At 41.6% G+C, this 19,862-nt stretch overlaps 1 protein-coding gene across 1 annotated transcript in view; it reads right to left on the reverse strand.

Moving 5' to 3' along the window:
• The window catches only part of EXT1 (exostosin glycosyltransferase 1), a 174,324-nt gene that overhangs the window by 13,167 nt on the left and 141,295 nt on the right, over positions 1–19,862 (reverse strand). Inside the window, exons 2-5 of the mRNA XM_015618209.2 lie at positions 12,333–12,426; positions 9,500–9,607; positions 5,727–5,846; positions 74–206 (exon numbers count right to left, since the gene is read on the reverse strand). Of these exons, the coding sequence (XP_015473695.1) occupies positions 74–206; positions 5,727–5,846; positions 9,500–9,607; positions 12,333–12,426 (455 nt within the window). The remainder of the gene's footprint in view (positions 1–73; positions 207–5,726; positions 5,847–9,499; positions 9,608–12,332; positions 12,427–19,862) is intronic.

Here is a 19,862-nt window from a genome sequence, read left to right on the forward strand (position 1 = left end):
TACTCAAAGACGAAACTTCAAAATTCCACTAGAAATTCCAGATGCTACTACGTTATAGCAAGGATTCACTCACCAAGATTAGCATAGTAGTAAGGAAAATCTCCCAGATATGAGGAATATTGTGGCAGTACAAATAACCCTCCAGGATGTTTGTTCCATATTAAGCTGTTACGTGATATGTGCTTAAATATTCTGTCCTGAATAATCTAGAAAACAAGAGAAGAAATTATTTTTAAATAGATTTTTTAAATAGATTTTTAAGTGACTACCATAGTCACTAGTAGAAGCTTCAGGGACTCCAGCTGACTGGAATCATCACCCATTTTGCAAAAAGCTGAGGCACACAAATGAGTAGACACTCCTCCTTGATCTCTCTTAAAAGGACTCAGAACCTGCACACTCTGACACCACTTCAGCGCTTAGGCTTTGTGCCATAGGTTTCAGAGTACCTCATTAGTCTCTCTGGACATGGGGATCATACAATTTATTATATTTCATATTTCAAGTTAAATATTTTGTCTATTTGAGTATCTTAGCAGTTGTAAGCCTGATTAGTTCACTGTCAGCTTTACTATCCAGAACTCACAGAAGATAATTATTTGAAGATGGCATTAAAAAGCTAGGTAATATTAGGAGATAATGAGAGTATTCAAAACCAAAAAGACTTTCAGCAAATCAGGCTGCACTAATTATTAATTTTTTCCTAATTATAAAGGGATATTAGCATTCAGCTACATCACTGATTCTGTGTCTCAGTTCTGTAACAGTTCCTTCTTGGATGAAACAGATGATCATTTTTCAACTTCTGTCTGACTCTGTAGGGAGCCAAAATCAGAGATTCCTAGATTTTTAAGGTCAGAACAGATTGCTAGGTCGTCTACTTCATCATCTAGAGTACCATAAGAAAAAAAAAAAAAAATTACCAGGCTGCACAATTAGTATGCATTTATGAAATTACAGTTGCTTCACATTGGATGCCTGATTGCAGGAACAAGAGTGGTTCTTACACTGATGGGAAATTCTTTAAACTTCCAACAAAGGCATAACAAGATTCAGTGGTGGCAATCTCTAACGGGACAAATTCAGCCTCCAAAGAAGGTGCAACTTTCTAAGTGCAATACACTCTTGAGCCACACATTTTTACAGATTTGCCTTCCCTTGGAGCATTAGAAGTTAGCAGGTCTGGAGATGGAATGCTGCCAAGGGCCAGTGGGTGGTGAAGGATGAATTTTCCCCCAATTTGGCTATGCAGGAATGCATTGCCTTCTTCTGCAGCTCATCTTTTGATAATTCCAATAAGGTTTTCAAGTCACTGGCAGTTTATGCACTGCACAGAGCTTGAGTGCCAAGAACATGTTTGTTGTTCTAGCCCAGTGTCTCTGACCTTAACATAGATGCATATGGGTGAAACTTCCTAATTTCATGTCTCTGAAGCTGGACTGAAGTGTAGGAAAACCAAAAAACAAGCAAAGAAGACCCACCACAAGAAGAAAAAAAGCAGCTGCTGCACAGTCTAAACAAGCTAAAAATCTCTGTAAGATGCTCAGTTCAGGGACATTTGGTCAATACATGAATAAGTATTGCCATAAGCAGCGGTTTTCCTGGAATTTTTGATTGCCATGACAAGAAAAGATTAAAACACCAGTTACATTGTGTTAGACAATCCACTGCTGGTGGCAATACATGTACTGCTAAACTGGGGCAGATGTTAAATGCATGCTTTTCTGAATTTTGCCTACAGCCAATTACCATAGCTAATATGCAGTAATTCACTCACATGAGTAAGTTAACTTTTTTTTTTTTAATATCAGACTTACGACTGTAATGCCACCACTGACAAGAATGTATCTGAATCTTTCTAGATGAAAAATTATATGTATCAGTTGTCAGATCTCCCACATGGCAGTGGGGACAGGAAAAAACAGAGACAATGACTGCTGTTTACCCAGCTGCAAGTTATGCCATTAAACAAGAGAAAACCTGGAAAGTATTTATTTTTGAGTGTTTACCACAAAGAATAAATACTACAGCTCCTCCCTCTTGCTTTCTCAGAACTGGGGCACAATTGGATAAGTAGCAGTCTGTAAATTTACAGGGCCAGGAGGTTCACACAGGCGATGGAGTTTTCTGGGGCACTGGTAGCCAACAAGGCTGCAGGGGAAACACACGGCTTGTGTTCAACGTGCCTCAGTGCTGAGGACATCCCTCTCTCTATCCCCAGTGCCACTGCAGCACAGGCTGCCTTGGGAGCACATCAGCCATGCATCACTGGCGTGCTTCTGCATCCTCCTGGGCAGCTGGTGAGGTAGCTCACCAGTAGTAGTCAAAAAATGGATCACTAATTTATCACTCTCCTGGGCCTACATAAGAAACCTAGCTCTCTGTCAGGATAGAGCGGGAAAACTTGGCAGAAAGAAAACTAAAAAAAGACAACATGGAGGACACCAAGGAATTAAAATGCAGAGTGTATGGTGTTGCACATTTTGCAGAGACAGCATCTACCTTGTCTCTCCAATGATGAGGCATGACAGGAAGTTTAATAGGAGAAGAAAGTGGTTAGGATCTCTGGCAAGATCTCCTTTTTCTTTTTGGAATGCATTAATAGTCCAATATTTTTGTCTCCATCATCCTCACATTTCAAAAAGTTCACATATTGCCTTAATCATTGATGCTTTTCAACAAGCCCTAGCCAAGCATCCAGCACTTCATGTCTGTACTTCGTGCTGTCCCTCTCCCCTCCTCTTCCTGAGTGGAGGACTGGGCATGCCATGCAGGGATGTTTTAGGTTTGCTTCAAGAGAAGACGAAGCTGCAGAAGGTCGGAGCAGACATCTGATGGTGCCTGCAGCAGCTCCCTGCTACACTGCCAGGGCTCTCACTCACCAGCCTGCTGCAGGCACTTGTGAGCATCACTGCCTAAGCCACTCCTTGGCCGAGGCACTGGGCAGCTCCTCCCTGCCTGCCACAGAGGGCTGCTGGCCAAATGATTGCAACTCTTATTCTGGACTACGAGCTGTTTGGCTTAGGCCACTGTGCTGGGGGGTAAAGTTCATTTTCTTCACAGTGGCTGCTACAGGGCTGTGGTTTGGATTTGTGCTAAACACAGGGTTGACACTCTAGAGATGTTTTTGTTATTGCTGAGCAGGGCTTGCACAGAGCCAAGGCCTTTTCTGTCGTTCATATGGCCATGGTGGGGAGGAAATTGGGGGTGCCTGGGAGGAGATGCAGCCAGGACAGATGACCCAAACTGGCCTAAGGGAAATTCCAGACCATATGACATCATGCTCAGGATATAAAGGGCAGGGGAAGAAGAAGGAAGAGGAAGACATTTGGAGTGATGGTGTTTGTTTTCTCAAGCCACTGTTACATGTGATGGGACCCTGCTCTGCTGGAGATGGCCAAACACCTGTATGCCAGTGAGAAGCTGTGAATTAATTCCTTGTTTTGCTTCACTTTTTTATGCAGTTTTTGCTTTCCCTATTAAACTGTACTTATTTAAACCCATGAGTTTTCTGGCTTTTACCTTTCCAGTTCTCTCCCTGACCCCACTGGTGGGAGAGTGAGTGAGCAGCTGCTTGGGGCTTGGCTGATGGCTGAGGTTAAACCACAACAGCCACCCAATGCTGTAACATGATCAAGGAAATTAAAATGTGATTTAAGGTTTCCAGAGGTGTGCAGAATAAAGGGCTGTGATGTCTTTGCAGACATCTGATTTGGTGAAGACTTTTGCTGTGCTGATATCCTCAGACAGGGACATACACTGCCACTGCAGTTAGTGGGCAAGTGATTATTTTGATGATATCTAGAGTCATCAGAGCACTCTGACACAACAGTATTACAACAGAAGATGGATCACATCCACAAAAAAAAAAAAATCCTGCTAGGAATTTACTTTCAGACATTAGATTTTAAGAGGAGGATATACTGCTTGCAGGTTTCAGACAACAAAAGTCACTCTCAACTTTTTTAATCCTTTCCTAAGGAAAGTTAACTTGAGACTTAGGCAAGTTGAAATGTGAAATGAGTGAAAAGAATCCTCTTACCTATCTCAAAAAATTGAGAGTCCTGAATTAAAAAACAACAAAAAAATTTCAAACCAAAATCAGCCTCCCAAACAAATGAAAAAACACAGACTGTAACTTTAACACCAGGATTACATTAATTGATTTCATTAAACTAAATCTTCTGGGAAGACTTTTGTCTTCACTTTGTTTTTTCTTCTCTGAGCAGAAACTCTAGCTTTCTGGTTACCCATTTGCTTCAGCTTTAGAGGTTTTGCTGACCCTTGGGCTCCTGAAACTGCATGGGTCAATGTGTCCCAAAGCAGCACTAGAGACACATGTGTGAGCACTGGAGCTTGATGTGATGGACACCAAGGCTGTGGGAGCTGCAGGTTATGTGCCCTGGTGTGGGAGTCCAGCCCCAGCACAGGCAGGAGAGGGAAGAGCCATGTGCCCCTGACCTTTTAGCAACCCCTAACAATAACAGAGCACATGCAGAGAAGGCAGATGATGCTTGAGGCACCTGATGTTCCCTGGGAGCACTTCTGTAAGGGTTAATCAAACTGAGCAATGGCACATAGTCTTCCACCTTTGTGAGGTTGATCCTAGTGCAGGCAGTGGTAATGATCACTACCTCATCAGTGCTTATAAGGAATTTTAGGATGAAGAGTGGTTCCCAAGGTGGAGGATGAAGGGCTTGGGAGTAAGCCTCAGGCAGCACAGATGAAGACATGCTCTTCTGAGGGCAATGGGAGCATTGTGAGGACAGCTATGCATGGGCTCTGCAAATGTTCCCTGGCTGGTTTTCTTCACTGGCATGGAAAAACCTAAGGGACTGCCTTGCAGCAGCTGGAGGTTGATCAACCATGGGCACTCATTTGCAGTTTTCAGGGGGAAGCAGGCAGAGCAGGAAACGTGGAGCATTAACAACTGCGCATTACAACTGTGCACAAAGACAGGTGCACTTGCAGAAGCATTAGCATAAGACGAATGCATTTGCACCTACAAATGAGCCCCTTTCAGTGGTACAAATGTGTCAAAAATTTATGTGAAAAATTGTAAAAAAAAAAAAAAGCAACCTGCTTTTGAAATTGCAGCCTGGGCCCTACTTCTGAAGAGCCTTTCATCTTTCCTGTGTCTCTGAATTCAGAAAGGATTCTCTCCACATTTGAGATCATCTGTCTCCCCTTTTAATAACAGTCTAATAATGATTATCTATTAATAATTTATAAGAATGATCAGGCCTTTCCCTTCTCCTGTGTGTGAAGATAAGGCATAGCATTTACAAGTTCCCCCTTTTCCTTGAGCCAGATCAATAGCCCCATCACAAGGCATCAGAATGTGAAGCAATGGTCAAGGAGGAGCTCTGCAGTAGCATTTTTTTCAAAAAGAATTCCAGAAGGATTTCTTAAGAAATACATTTACTACCAATGACAAGGATAGTGATTCATAAGCCATAAGGCCTTGCAAAGTCAAGATCACACATGACAACTTCTCCATGTGTTGGGTAGCTCCCATTTTTCATCGTGTCAGTTTTCTAATGTGGATTCTGATAATGAAGGAAGTATTTCCTTAGGGGACAAAACTCATCAAGACACTGAGCTTTTTTCCCAGTGACCAATTGCATGTCATGAAAACCAAGGTCTGACGCCAGCTGAGGACAGGAGCAGTTGGACAGGTACGGAAATCTCGCTGCTTGGCAAGGTCCCAGACAATTTTTACTCACCTCTAGTGTAGTCAATACAATCTTCTCAACTGAAGAAAAATAAGCCTCCCACAAGAACTGTGTCTGCTGTCTAAGTGCTAGGATTTTATCCTGATGGATAGACCTGATTGTAGAAGGAATCTGTAATACAAGATGTAATATAGTCAGAAGCTTTAGAAACAACACAATCTCATCAAATTAATATGCTGTTGACAAGCCCTCTCCTCCATTAGCTGGTTGTACAGCTTCAGCATTCCCATCCAACAGAGATGTGTGTCAACATTTAAAGCCTTGATGTAAAACAAATGAGACAGAACCCTTTATAACCTCTGATACTGAATATATTATTTTTTTTAATTTGCTTTCTTTTAGTTTTTGACTGTTTTATAGTAAGGAAGCTACCCCCCTGTAGCCTTGTGGTGTGCCATAGGAAGGAGCTCCTCCATGCAACCCTCATTCTTTTCATCCCACAAAACTCTTCATGGACTAGTATTTGAACAACCTAGTACCTGCAGGGGTTGAGAGTTCAACAATAATCCCCACATTCCAAGTATATTAACAGGATCTGGAATTACATTTTCACAGCATGGCAACACTAAATGCCCTAAGGAAAACATAGCAACACCTTAAGTAAGACTCCAATTTTTGGGAGCCTGTGGATCAAATCCCATTTTACTAATTACCTTAGGTGGAAAGAATAACATCTTCCACAACATCTGTTATTCAAGGAAATAAGGGAAAACAATGTTTATTTTTGCCCTCTTTCCATTAAATCTATGCATTGTGTTGTATAAGTTGACTTATAAATAAACCCTAAATTGTCCTGCTGCAGCACTTTTCCATTAAAAAATTTAACTGCTCACTAGATCAGAAGAGAAGGGCTTCATGTCTCCATCTTTCACCATCCCTACATCCTTCTTGAAACTAAGGTGCATACATGGCATTTTTAAACTTAGGGCATTGACCAAGGCCTCCAGTACAACCTGGACAATGCAAAGTGACATTATTGAGGGGATTTAACTGAAATTTGCTTCAGTGATGAGGGCTAGTCACAGCACTAGAAAGGCATTTAAGATATGTTGCTACTTTCTGCTTATCCTTTTCTAAAAATGAACAGTTGTGTTGTTACACCTACATTTTTGTGATTTCTAACTGCAATCACAGAATTGTTTAAGTTGGAAAAGACCTCCAAGCTCATCGAGTCCAATCACTAAATTAGGCCAACTTGTTCTCAGATACTGGTTTCTCATAGATCTTCTGCCCGAGTCAGATTTAAAAGCAAATACCTGGGCTGTGTATTTGGTCCTTGTGCATTCCAGCTTATTCTGAACTTTGTATCCCACCTCATTCAACCTTTTCCTGACCAAAACACATTCTGCTCACTCCTACAATATTCTGAGAAGAGGTGGTGATCATTATTTGCTTTCATGTGTCCCCAAATCAACTGATTTCTCGTGAAAGCTTTTTCCCAAAGAAAAGTTGTGGCTTTAAGAATTTACATGTAAATAATTTTCACAAAACCCAGCAAATTATTTACTTGCAGAATTTTCAACCAGGTCTGGACACTTTACCCATGGCTCCACTGGGTGCAGTGTCAGATGGGCCAATCTTTGCTCTCTCAGCCCTTCAACTCTTAGACCATCATCTTAGAGATACTGCTAATATAATACAGACTTTGGGCTTATGAGAGAGTTAGCACTGCAGCAGGGTGGAGCAGAAGAAAATGGTCAGACTGTCCAAGATGCTACTCTATCTCCCTTTCCTATAGGCCTTTTAAGTAGAACATAGGTCTTTAGGTAAAAGACTCCCTGCAAAAGTAGTATGGAAGACAGAACCTGAAAACATGTATTAGCACGTCTTTCTAAGAGATCACATCACTATTCATGATGTGTTCCAATAAGCAGAAGGATTAGAAACATTACCTGTACTGGCTGCACAGATGTGTATTAATCACACCCAGAAATATTATCAGTAGCAAATACAAGATTTAGGTCACTTCATAGTTGGGATACAGCATTTTCTCAATAAACATTTAATTGCAGTATGTGTAACCTTGTGTGGTGTGTGTGCATATGTGTGTAAGCAACCCATAAAATCAATACTCAATTCCCACTACAACTTTTGAAAGGGAATGCTGCTCTGACTATGAAGGTTACTGCACAAAGTTGGTGTTAAAGTGGTTTTACACCCCATACCATGCTCGTGAATGGCAGTAAACACAGTGTCAAGGTTAAAATGAGCCTTGATGGGGGCTCCATTACAACAGCTGGAAAGAAAAATCAGAGCTTCTATTTTAAATGCATTTGCCTATTAATCTACTTGTCCAAAAAGACAGGTGGGGAAAATGATGTATTAATACTAATCTGGCACGATTACATTGGAATTATTAGAACTTTAATAAAAGGTCATTTCAGCAATGAGTAGGGGGGAGGGAAAAACCATCCTGCACAAATAAATGCAGAAAGGCTGGATTAAGCTTTCCCAGTGCTATGATGAGGAGAATATGCAAATAAAAACATCCGAGTTGCTCTCAAACAGGAAATGAAAAACTGTAACACAACAAAAACATTTCCCAGAGCAGACATTCAGGCCCTCTGCCAGCTCTTTAAAAACACTGTTAATAACAGTGCAGTAGCTGTTCAGTATGGAAGCAGCTGTATGAAGTGAACAAATGGCACGTTACCGGAAAACATGAAGATCAGCAAATTATTATTATTTAAAGAAAGACATAATTTTTCTCAGAAAAAATGTGCTGTCCACAGAAGCAAAAATCAAATGGCCCTTTTATATCTGCAGCTTGTACAGCATTAAGTAGAATATGCAGCACATTGCAAGGCTTGCTAGGCCATCTCTTTACAAATATTTACTTCTTTAGACAAGTTAACAGCCATGGAATGACATTGCAAAGATACTTTGTTTTGAGGTGCTGCCACACCTATACCTTTGAGGGCTTCTCTCTGTGGACTTCAAGATTCAAAAAAAAAAACCAAACAAAACACCGCAACAAAAACCATTTAAAAAATAGCTTAGTGGCTATTTTGTGTTTATTCCAGATCTTGTGGATCTCAGCCTTATGCTGGGCAATGGCTTGGGAAAAAACTATTTTTCAAGAACTTCTCCTAACATGAACTGCTCTACAGAATTTACAGAATATATTTGGACTGCAAAACCCACTAATGTAGCTGAAAAAACCCAAAACAATAGTGCATTTAAAACCAAAGTAGACAGTGAAAGTAGCAGGGAATGTGTAACTTCTCAGCCCACTTTTGCTCTAAAACCTCAGGATTAACAATAATTGACAAGAATACTTGCTTCAGAAAGCAATGCTACATGGTCCACACATAAGAAAAGGAACAGATTCTGCTTCCTACCAAACTGTTAGATGGTAACTCCTGCCTGAGAAATACCTGCTTTCCTGAGGATAGCCCTGAGGATAAACTATTTTTCAAGGACCGAAGCAGAATCCACACTCAAATGTTTTCCCTTTCGTCACAGTACCTGGTCAGGTCTACCTCAGATTGGCATCCAAGTGCTCCGCACCAGAAGAGATTTCATGCTCTTTGCAAAATAAGTCTCCTGCACTTAAGAATGTGGCCTGGTGGCTGCAATGACCTTCAGGTCAAATAATGAATGATGTCATATTAAATGAGTTCACAGCCAGTCTGACACAGACAATCCCTTCATGATAAAAAAATCTTTTACAGCCCTGACCTTTTGGATTCATCTTCCCTGTCCATTTAGATGGTGGCAGCAATAACCGACTGATCCGCTGAAGGCCGCGGTCTCTTCCTTACCTGTAATAACAATCTCTCATCGCCTATGATGGCAGCTTGGTTCCAATCAATCACTTCCGAGAACGGCAACTCCCATCCGTTGCTGAGCATGACCGGGACGCAGGCAGCCTGTGGGCACAGAGGCACGGCCACCATCAGCAGCTGCCCCACCACCAGGGCAGCTCCAGCTCTCCACCGCTACCACGACCCCGCTCCCCGCACAAGCTCAGGAGAGGCAACGTGGCGAAGAACACCAGAAGCCAGAAGCCGCAGGAGGGCAGCCCACGTGTTTGTAGTTTTCCATTTTGGGCTTATTCATATGCACTGGAAGGTGGGGTTTGCACAGACAGTGGCACTTGCAATCTGGTGCTTACTCTGCCAGATAAGGGCAGAGCTGTTCAATGCAACAGATGGAACACTGGGGAATTTAATACAAAATGATGGCCTTCCTTGCTGCTTTGTGAACCACTTAGCAGGGAGCAACTTCCCTAATTTTTATAGTATGTTGCTGACAATCTTACAGAAAATACAGACTGTATTTAACTCCTGAGCACCTTTCCCATAAAGGAGTAAATTCTATATCCTGTTTGGTACCAAACAGAGGCAAGTGCACAAATACAACTTGTATGTCATCACCTGTCTACAAAAATAAGAATTGTTGTATGTCCTAAAACAAACAAAAAGCATACACATTTAGTATCTATTTCTTACCAGTATTATCTGTGTAAACTAATTAAACTTTTATGAGTTTTACAGGTTTTTCTGCACAGTCTGTGAATACTTAGCAAATAGGTCAGTATTTCCATAAACAAATGATCACCACTATGATCTGGTCAGCTCAATCACAACATAAGATCTAAACCAAAAACCTTCTGATGTATGAAATGACCTGAAAAAATGGACTATGTATGAAATAACTATGAAAAAATGTACCAGAGGATTTTTTAGCAAGCCTGTGCTCTGGTTCCATTCCTTTTGTATCAAACCAAGATTAAGTGCTCCAAATTTGGACCAGATTAGGGTTCAGGCCTCCCAAAAGATGGGATAAAGGGGAATCTTTCAGACTGCTGTACCTTCCTTGAGAAGATGTATCATGCACAGCATCTTAGACTGGTCAAGTCTACATTACAGCACTGATTATTATGTGTAAACTGTGATCTTCTGTAAGGAATTACTTCAGTGCATTAAGATAGCCAACCAGGAAACACTTAGCAATGTGTTTTGATGTTTAAAACATTCCACTAATGTGGATTAGGACTTTCAACATTACATGGATCCAGAAAAAAACTGGGAATACATTATTATTGGTGAATACAGCTGCTATCCTGATAGCGAAATCCTCAGTTGTCTGCATTTTATCATTGACCTGGAGCCCACAAGTTCTGTGTAGTGTGGCACACTCCCTGCTTTCTCCTCCTGAGATGATGTATCTAACAGAAGCTACATGACTTTGGGCCCAGACAAGAGAAGAGCTGAGGAGTGCCCTTCAGGAGGATCTGAAGTGACTTGTCATCTCATACAAGCCAGTCCCACTTCTTCCTCTGATGAGACTGGAAACAGAACAGCACTTTTTGGGCTATTAATCTTCTCTTTAGTAGGAGAAAGAGGTAAGTGACAGTCCAGAACTTGGATCTCAAATTTGATTGCAGGTGTGGGGTTCAGTGGTTACACCCATGTGTCCAGAGCATGTAGGGTATCCAAAAAAACCCATCAAAGGCGGGCAGACATGACACAGGATCTACTGGAGTCCTTCTGCAGAAGCAGCGGAAAGCCAGAAGGGTTTTTGGGTACCCTAGGGCTTCTAAAATGACATAATATACCTACACTTAGGTATCTGAATCCTGCTCAGCACTGCAGTGAACAATACTCTCTAACACTGGCTGGGACATTTTATGGTTGACGATGAAAAGGGATGGGATGCCATTCATTAACAGCTTTACTGTCAATGCTGTGACACTTTCCAAATGGCAAAACAACTGGAGGCAGGACCCTGTAAGGTGTGTTCACTTGCCATTTTACTGAAACCAAGTAGCTCCTTCTCTCCACTCCAGCCCCCATGGAAATCCAGATCCCAGACCTACAGGGGAGTTGCAGCACCTCACAAAATGCTCTCTACGCCAGACTGAAGATCCAGGGCCCCAGGATTAAGCTGATTTGCAAAAAAACCAAAAAACATCCCACCAGACAGGCAGAAGGTGGAGTAGGCAGATGTCAGGCATGACTACTGAGCTTCCTGGCCACCTGGACTCTGGGGCCCTTTTGTATTGCCATGTGCTCCTGGCCCATAGTAAAAAGGGGACCACTGAACAAAACATTTTTTTAAAAGGTGAAGGATGTTCAGGTGCTGTCCCAGACAGCACACAAACCCCTTGAGATCAGCTTATATCCACCTTCATGTGAAGCTTCCATCTGGAGCTTTACCACCTTCAGGCCACCTTCTGTATGTTCAGCAAGCACCATCTCAAAACTGGCAATGCATAAGCAGGTCTGTTTTGGCTAAGCGAAAACAAAAAGCTATTTTTACTGCCCTAGGGCCTACGTGTAAAGGCCAGCGCCTCCCAGGGGAAGGCTCACAGCTTGACAAAATACTGTTCTAAACCAATCTCTTAGCCTCACCACATCCAGGGAAACCCTTTTCCTGGAGATAAAGCAATCCAACCTTCAGATGAGTTCAGTGCCTCAGCCCCTCCTGGGAAGAAGCTGCCAATTGCTCCAGAAGTATGAATAGAGGCTTTCGCAAAGTGGATTACTGTCCCTTAGGGAAATGAAACACATTTCCCTCCTCCCCACCTCCCTGCTATTGCACACTGAATTGCAGCCAGAGTAGTTCACTGCTTTAAACTGCAGCTCTTACCTGCAAAGCTTCCAAAAACCTGAAAGAGCCAAGCCTGCGGCCACGGGGAACCAGACAGAAAGTGGCATTGTGCAGCATTTCACGGTAATCATACCTAACAAGAACAGGGGAGAAAAGAGAAAATTCAATTAGTGGTGAGTCCTAGACTAACTGGGCGTAAAAATGCAAACAGCTGTTGAGACACATCTGGATAAAATCATCCCCAAACAAGACCGTTCAGCACCAGGTTAACTATCTCCCTCTATGCATGTGTCAGCCTCCTCTCTGGCCCCTTTTTGTTCATCCTCAGGAACAACCACCATGGGAGAGGGCTGGAGAGAGTGGTAATGAGAGTGATAAGGAAGAAAGTGATTTTGCCTTTGCAATAATGAGCTGGTTCTGTATAAACAGTTCATGCCTTCCAAGAACAAACTCACATTAAATATTTTGATACCCACTGCATTGTTGCAATATTTCTGTGACCCTGATTTCTATTCAGATTTAGTCAAAGCCATGCATAACTGTGTTCACCAGGTTTGTACAAAGCAAAAAAAATATACAAACTATGCCAAAAAAATATTTCCTTATCAAGCAGCCACTAAAACGGGATGGGGGGGCTAGAATGACTCACTTGGTGGTTATTGTTAAGTGTCGAGAGAGAAATAAACAACCAGATTTTGGCAATTAATCATACAGCTGCAATGATCCATGCTCCTCTGAATGAAAGTGCTGATAGACATTTCTGGGTTGTTTTTTTTCCCCAATTACATCAATCACCACAAAATCATTCACCAAAATCACACATCAAATCCTACCAGTTTCCCGGCTGTTATTAGCAAACTGTACTTCTGACAAGCCCGCTGAACACCATCCATTCTCCAGTGGCCTGGACTCTGCACATAGATGCTATTTTGACAGCAACTTGTACCACATAGATTTTTTGACACCAATATTCTAATTTTACCATGTCCTGCAGGCAGAGCAAATTTTTTTTTTGTATGTGTATCTATGTATATATATATTATATTTTATATACAAAGAAGTCAGGATCTATGTTTGTATTCTCACACTAGCCAGACAGATGGGGGTAAGCCAATTTTCAATTATAAGCTCTGTCTTTAGGAAGAGACATCTTGCAAAGGCCCATTTGCTTAAACAAGCGTGCATAGCTAATTTGCACAAGAAAAGGTCACTGTGAATGGATTAAGATTATCTCCACTGAGAGTAAAATAAAACCCCTCATTGCATTAATTAAAACTACAAAACAGACTTCAAAGCCCCTTTTTTCTTTTGAATCCTATCTCAACTTTGGTTAAAATACATATATACATATGCCATCTGAGTGGTAGCTATTTATTTTTCTCTGTGTGGGATAGAGATTGGCAGCTATGTCCCAGCTCACCAGTCAGCATTGACACAGCATACAGGGGAAAATATAAGGACTGGAATACCAAAAAAAAATAAAAATAAAAAAAAATATTAAAAAAAAAGTTGCCATTTTAAACACTCCTTTTTTATATATTGAGAGGTCTGAGGCTCATTGCTTTTACTGTGTATTGTAGGACAGCAAATGTTAATAAATACCAAAAATAGAATACCCCATAGGACTAGAATATACCAGTCAGAAGTTCCCCATCATTAACTAGCTAAAAATGTAAAATCCTGTTAATACCTTGGAATGCAATATTATCCACAAAACATTGATGGTAATACCATAACACAAAGGAAAGCAGAGAGCAAGGCCACTGCAAGTGAGTCTTCCATATCCCAGTGACATCCTGTACTGGGCACCTTTTCTTTCATATCTAATTTGCTGGTATTAGGATAGATTTATAAAGGGATAAAAAAGGAAGAGGATTTTGTTGACCATTTTCCACCTCAAAACCAGTTAGCATCTTGCTCCCATTTTTGAGCCTTTTAAAACTTAACGTGATTGATTGCAGAGGTCTGTAATAAAACAGTTCATGGTCATCAAGCAATTTATCTACATCATATGTACACAGAAAGCCCAACCTTGATGTATGGGCACAAAATGTCTACTCACTGCAGGGAGGACCCACAAATACAGAAGGAACAGATCCAGAGTAAAGTAATATCCACCAAGAGCTGCTGAAGTGAATGCACCGCACCAGAGATTCTACTGAACAAATTTCCCTGCCATTTCAACCAAAATGCTCAATGGGATCTTTGATCACAGTGATGGCTACTTTAAACCCCTCAGACACCACCACTCTGGGATCAAGCATCTATTTGAAATCTGCAAACACTAGAGGCTATTTTTATTCCTATGAGTTCATGGGTAGCATGCCAAGCAAAGGGAGCACTCTGCCTTCCCTGGAAGACAGAAGATGGACCAGTATGTTTAAATACAAATTTGGGAACACTTTTTGTGCAACACATGTAACCAGCCCCAAATACACAAACATTTCTGTGAGGCTGCAAGCATAGCTTTGTAATTGGAAGGATCACTTAAAGAGGAAATAACGTACATGTACCAAACAGTATTTCAGAATCAAACTTGCAGCAGAGACCATTTAATTTCTTTTTCTCCAGACTGTCATGCAGCATTTGGAGGAGACCTTGGCCACAATGTCACTTGGCAAATGAAACTCCAGCCCACAGCCCATGGTGAGGACAGAAGGCTCAGGGCAACTTTCACTTTCAGGCTCCTTCCCATTCAGCCCAGACAGAACCATGCACATAGCATTTGATTTTTGCCAGCGTTCTGTCAGGGACTGCAAAATGTTTATGTACATTTTTTTCCACATAGTAGAAAGTATACAGCAGTACACCTGAAACCATCTCTACAATTCCCTTAACTCAGACTTAAAATACTTTCAGCGAAGTGAGTGAAATAATCTCTATGATTAAAGTTAAGTATCTGAGTTAAGTATTTTCTGGACTTAAAATTTCTTCTTCCCATGTCCAGGAGAGAAATCAGAGCTGGCACAGACTTCCAGGAACACCCTCTCAGCAAGAGTACCGATGCTGTACGTTAAGTACCAATCTGGCATTTAATGCAAACAGTATTGCATCAACAACAGGCTTTATTTCCCCACTATCTCAACTGACTAATCTCAACAAAACCTCAGGGAGACAATCAAGTATGAGAACCCCCACTCACAACTGGAGGAGGCATCATAAGCTATAGAGAAAATAGTCAAGTGTTTAGAAGAGGTTCTTCTAGGGTTTCCTCTTATGGTTCTCCCCAGTAATGGGGGTTATGTCTGTTTCCAGAACTACTTATTAGCATTAGCTGGTAACATCTGAAGATGGCAGGGACATTTGTTACGGTCTTCCAGCTAGCACTGCTGTGGTTTCTGCAAACATGGAGCTGCCAGCGTATGTGGACAGCTCTCCTTTACCTGCCTACTGAGACCCTCTTTTTTTCACCCAGCTGTGGAGGTTTTTCAGGCTCAGAGCAAAGACCAGCACTGCAGAGCACTGAGGAGGGGCTGGCTGGGCACTTCCTCCTTAATTGTGCTGCTTCAGTGTTGCATTACTTCTGGCACTTTCCTCTCCTTCTGGCAGTTATCTTCCCTAGCATTTACTGTAGAAAAGCTTTTAGAGGAGTCCTCTGCTTTCCTCAGAAGGTATTTATTTCCAGAAAGCTCCAGGTTTCCACATTAGAAGACTGGCGGGGAGTGGGGGCACATGCTTATTGCTCATACATTCCTGATTCCTTCATTCTGCACGCTTGCACAGAGGTAACATTTTACTGCCAATTTTAGGGTCGGCTTGGCCTGGGTCTCAGCTGCAGCACTCAAATATGTTAAAATCCAAAATGCATATGCCTTAAAAATGACAGTTGGGTCTTCAAAACTAAAATAGCTACAGATTTAATCCAAAGCTGGCATCCCTCTGTAAGTATTAGAGGCATGTTTTATTGGCTTTCAGGCTTCTTTTTGTAATGATTAAGTATACCTTGTTCACAGCTAGTACCTTTTTAGGCAGCATAAAAGAATAGCTCTATTTGCAATCAATTCTAATTTATACACAACTTAATTGAATTATTCCCTCCCTGCCACCACCCGTAGTTGAGGAAATATGTTTGGCCCCATCGATCACACAGGTATAAACACTGCAATGCCGTGTGGGCAATTATCCAAAGGAGAAACACTGCCTGGCCAAATGCTCCTACCATTTTAACTGCTTGATCCAACACACAGTGTCTGTCTTCCCCTATCCTGACTTTTTTCTTTCTTTTTTTTTTTTTTCTGGTGTGCCAACCATGTCAATCAGCACATGGATTAGAAGGCTGTTTGGGATTCCTGGTTCTCCATTATCCCAAGGAGCCCTGTCAGGCTGCAGAAGCTCTGCAGAGACTAATCAGCCATGCCATACATTCCTTCCTACAGCTTAAGCATTTCCCCATGTCAGTACACTGCAGAGATTATAAACTAGCCTGGGAAACATTTTCACTACAATTTTAGTAAAAACTATTTTTTTGAAAGCCACATCTTCATCACCACTGATTGAAGAGAGGTCTAAAATATAAAAAGACAGTTTAGACCAGCAGGTGTATCTAGATGCAGTGATTATCATAACACTTTATCTAGCTATATGTCACCTGTCCTGTAGACAACATGATTTGTACAGGATACAATCACCGTCCCCATTTCATAGATGTAAAACCTGAGACACAAATGACTGGTAGCTTCTCCAGCAGCTAGAGGGACCTCGGGAATGCTAACCACAGCATCTTGATCTTACTTCTTCCTCTCTGGTGATGCAGCATTCACTGAAATCCAGCTGCATGTTAAGGCTATTAAAATTCAGATGGAAATGCAGGAGCAGAACCCAAGCCAAATACAACAGGTTTAACTCAAATCAAATGCAATGGGTTTAACCCAGCAGTACATATTTTAACAGTGCCACACATAATCCATCTTTTGGAAGATGCTGGAGCTCATCTTTGGCAGGGATTATCAGCACATTCCACTGTAGATGTCAGATGTGACTAGAGCTGCTTTTTTACTTCCTGAGCCAAAAAACTGTGATGGCACTTAACCAACTATGTCCAGAACTCCCTCTCTGAATCTACAAGCCCATGAATGCACCTTTATCTTCCAGAAGTTTCTGTATCATATGAAGTACTAAAACAAAGACAGACAGTAAAACCTGTAATAAAAGGGTAAATGGAGAAGTGTTTCCCAGTTTTCTAGTATATTCCAGTATATTCCAGTATACTTTCAGCTATTAACCAACTGGCCATTTTTCCACGTGTGGATTCTTAATACAGACGGCTCTGAACTACTGGCTGGAGAGCCTGAGAAGAAACCCCACTCAGTCACACGGAGCGTCTCGTTGCTTGGTTCCCACTAAGGTATGTTGGCTTTTAAATAAACTGTCAAGTAAAACTTGGCATTGAAAACACCAAGTGAGTAACTGCCTTTGTAGAAGAGCTGACAGCTCAGCTGTGTGTCAGATAGATAGCTGCCCAAGACTGAGCTGGGAAGGCTCACGCATCCTGCTTGGAAGGGTGCTGTCACTGCGAACTGCTTGCTTCTGGATTTACGGCTGCGCAGTGCTTTGGGGTGATCTGAACGCTGGTTAACTGGCTACTGGCAGTTCATCTCCTGCTCTGCAAGTGCTGGTTGTGGAATTAGAAAGTTTGGAGGTGCAAAAACATAATTGGAAAACTTTTTTTTTCCCTGTTTAAAAGGCTAATTGATTTCACAGGTGTTTAATTATCATTTGCTGTGAGATAATACCTTGTAGTGCCATAAAAAATGGATTTAATTTTCGAGTGCTTGCAAAACCATTGCCAAAGCCAAGTTAGAGCGAAAGCTAGATAATTATTCTATAAATCAAACACACTGCCTCCTTTCTTTGAAATTTTTAATACTTGGCTGTAATGATATCTGACGACCTTGAAACTAACATAAAAAGGATTTTCTTGCCAAGTGCTGAAAGGCAGCCATTGGAGTATTTCTTTCAGTCTGCTGCCACCACACTGCCCTGGCTGCTGGACTCCAAGAGATGCTACTGTCTAACTACAGCGGCAGGCGCGAACAGCAGCTTCAGAACACTGGTAACAGCCGAGCAGGGCATGAGCGTGAGCCCAATCTGAAAATTCCAAATAATTCTACTAGGCCATGCAATGGACATGAAACTCTGTAAGCATGCAGCAACTAACAGTGAAGCACAACTGTTTTCTCCATTCCATGCCAGCATATTCCTTTAGTTCAGAACGTTGGATTAACAATGAAAAACAGGGAAGTAGACTTTTCACTTTAATGCACTGCTAAAGGAACTTTATTTTACAGTTAAGATGGACAGTAACCATTAAAACTGAAAGTGTCTTTAAAATCTTCAATGACATCACTGTTGTATTCAGTTCACTTCAATATTATGTGGAAAAACATTTGGATAAACAAGCCGTTAAAGTCAATGTCCATTCCAACAAATAAAAATGCTCTAAGGATTTCTGTCTAAATATTTGCACATAATGTCCTGTAAATCTATATGATGCATGCAAGGCATGCACATCACTAGGATTGCAAAATGCTATCTAACTGGGTCCTAGCGTAGTGGCTAGACCACCCAGAACAAGTAGTGTTACACAGTAGCAAATGTGGTCTCAGCAACATAATTTGATATTTAAAGATAACTGCTTATTTAGCAAGTGTACCTGAGTGGGTTTGTAAGTGGCATGTCAGAGGCAAACCTCGCAGATGTGCCTCTCTGGGCAGTGTAACACTTCAGTTACCAGAAACTTGCAAATGGCACCGTATAGTACTTCTTCTAAAACCACTCACTCCTAGGCTTTGAAGTTCTCTAAGAGCGCCTGTTTCACAGCTGCACCTCACTGTGCTGGCACCAGGAAAACTCACATCATGCCTGAACAAGAAAAATCCATGGAGGAGCAAATGCAGTGCTTGCCTCTATCTTGTGAAGAATGTAAATGCAGCCCCATATATTGCAAACACCCTCCAGGTTGGTGGGAAAGTTGTGATACTGATGCTTGCACGTGCGGATGCACACACAGAACATGCACACACAGAGCCACATGGTACAGTTTTACCTGGCCTCACCTCCCCTGCCATGCCTTTTGAAGTGACAAAAGCATGTATGAATGCTCTTTGTCTGAAAAGCGCCCAGCTGGTACTTACTGACCACCAAGGTCCTGGACCCTTACAACATAAAGGTAAGACTAAGCCTATTAAGAAGATCCAGTGGCTCAGACAGCCAGTTTCTAACAGGGTCCTTCTAATAATAAATTATATCAGCACTTTGCATCACTATGGTACCTCTACATTGCCATTTTCTGGAGATCATAAACTCCTTTTAGAATATTTTTATAGAAAGAACCCCAGCCTGCTGGCAGAACAAAGCAGCACCTCCACTTTACCAATGAAACCACCATGCAGCCTGAACTTTGGCTTCAACTACTCAGCTTTGCTTCTCAGTATTCTACATAGAAAAATGCAGGAGTAAGTTCAGAGTAGTATCTTGATAGTGACTCTTAATGGTCTGCTTTGGTGTTTCAACAGGGAACTACTAAATATACTGGGCTGCATCAAAAGAAGTACGACCAGCAGGTTATGG

Source organism: Parus major, chromosome 2 (genome assembly GCF_001522545.3).
Source record: "Parus major isolate Abel chromosome 2, Parus_major1.1, whole genome shotgun sequence".
In the NCBI taxonomy this organism is placed as follows: Eukaryota; Metazoa; Chordata; class Aves; order Passeriformes; family Paridae; genus Parus; species Parus major.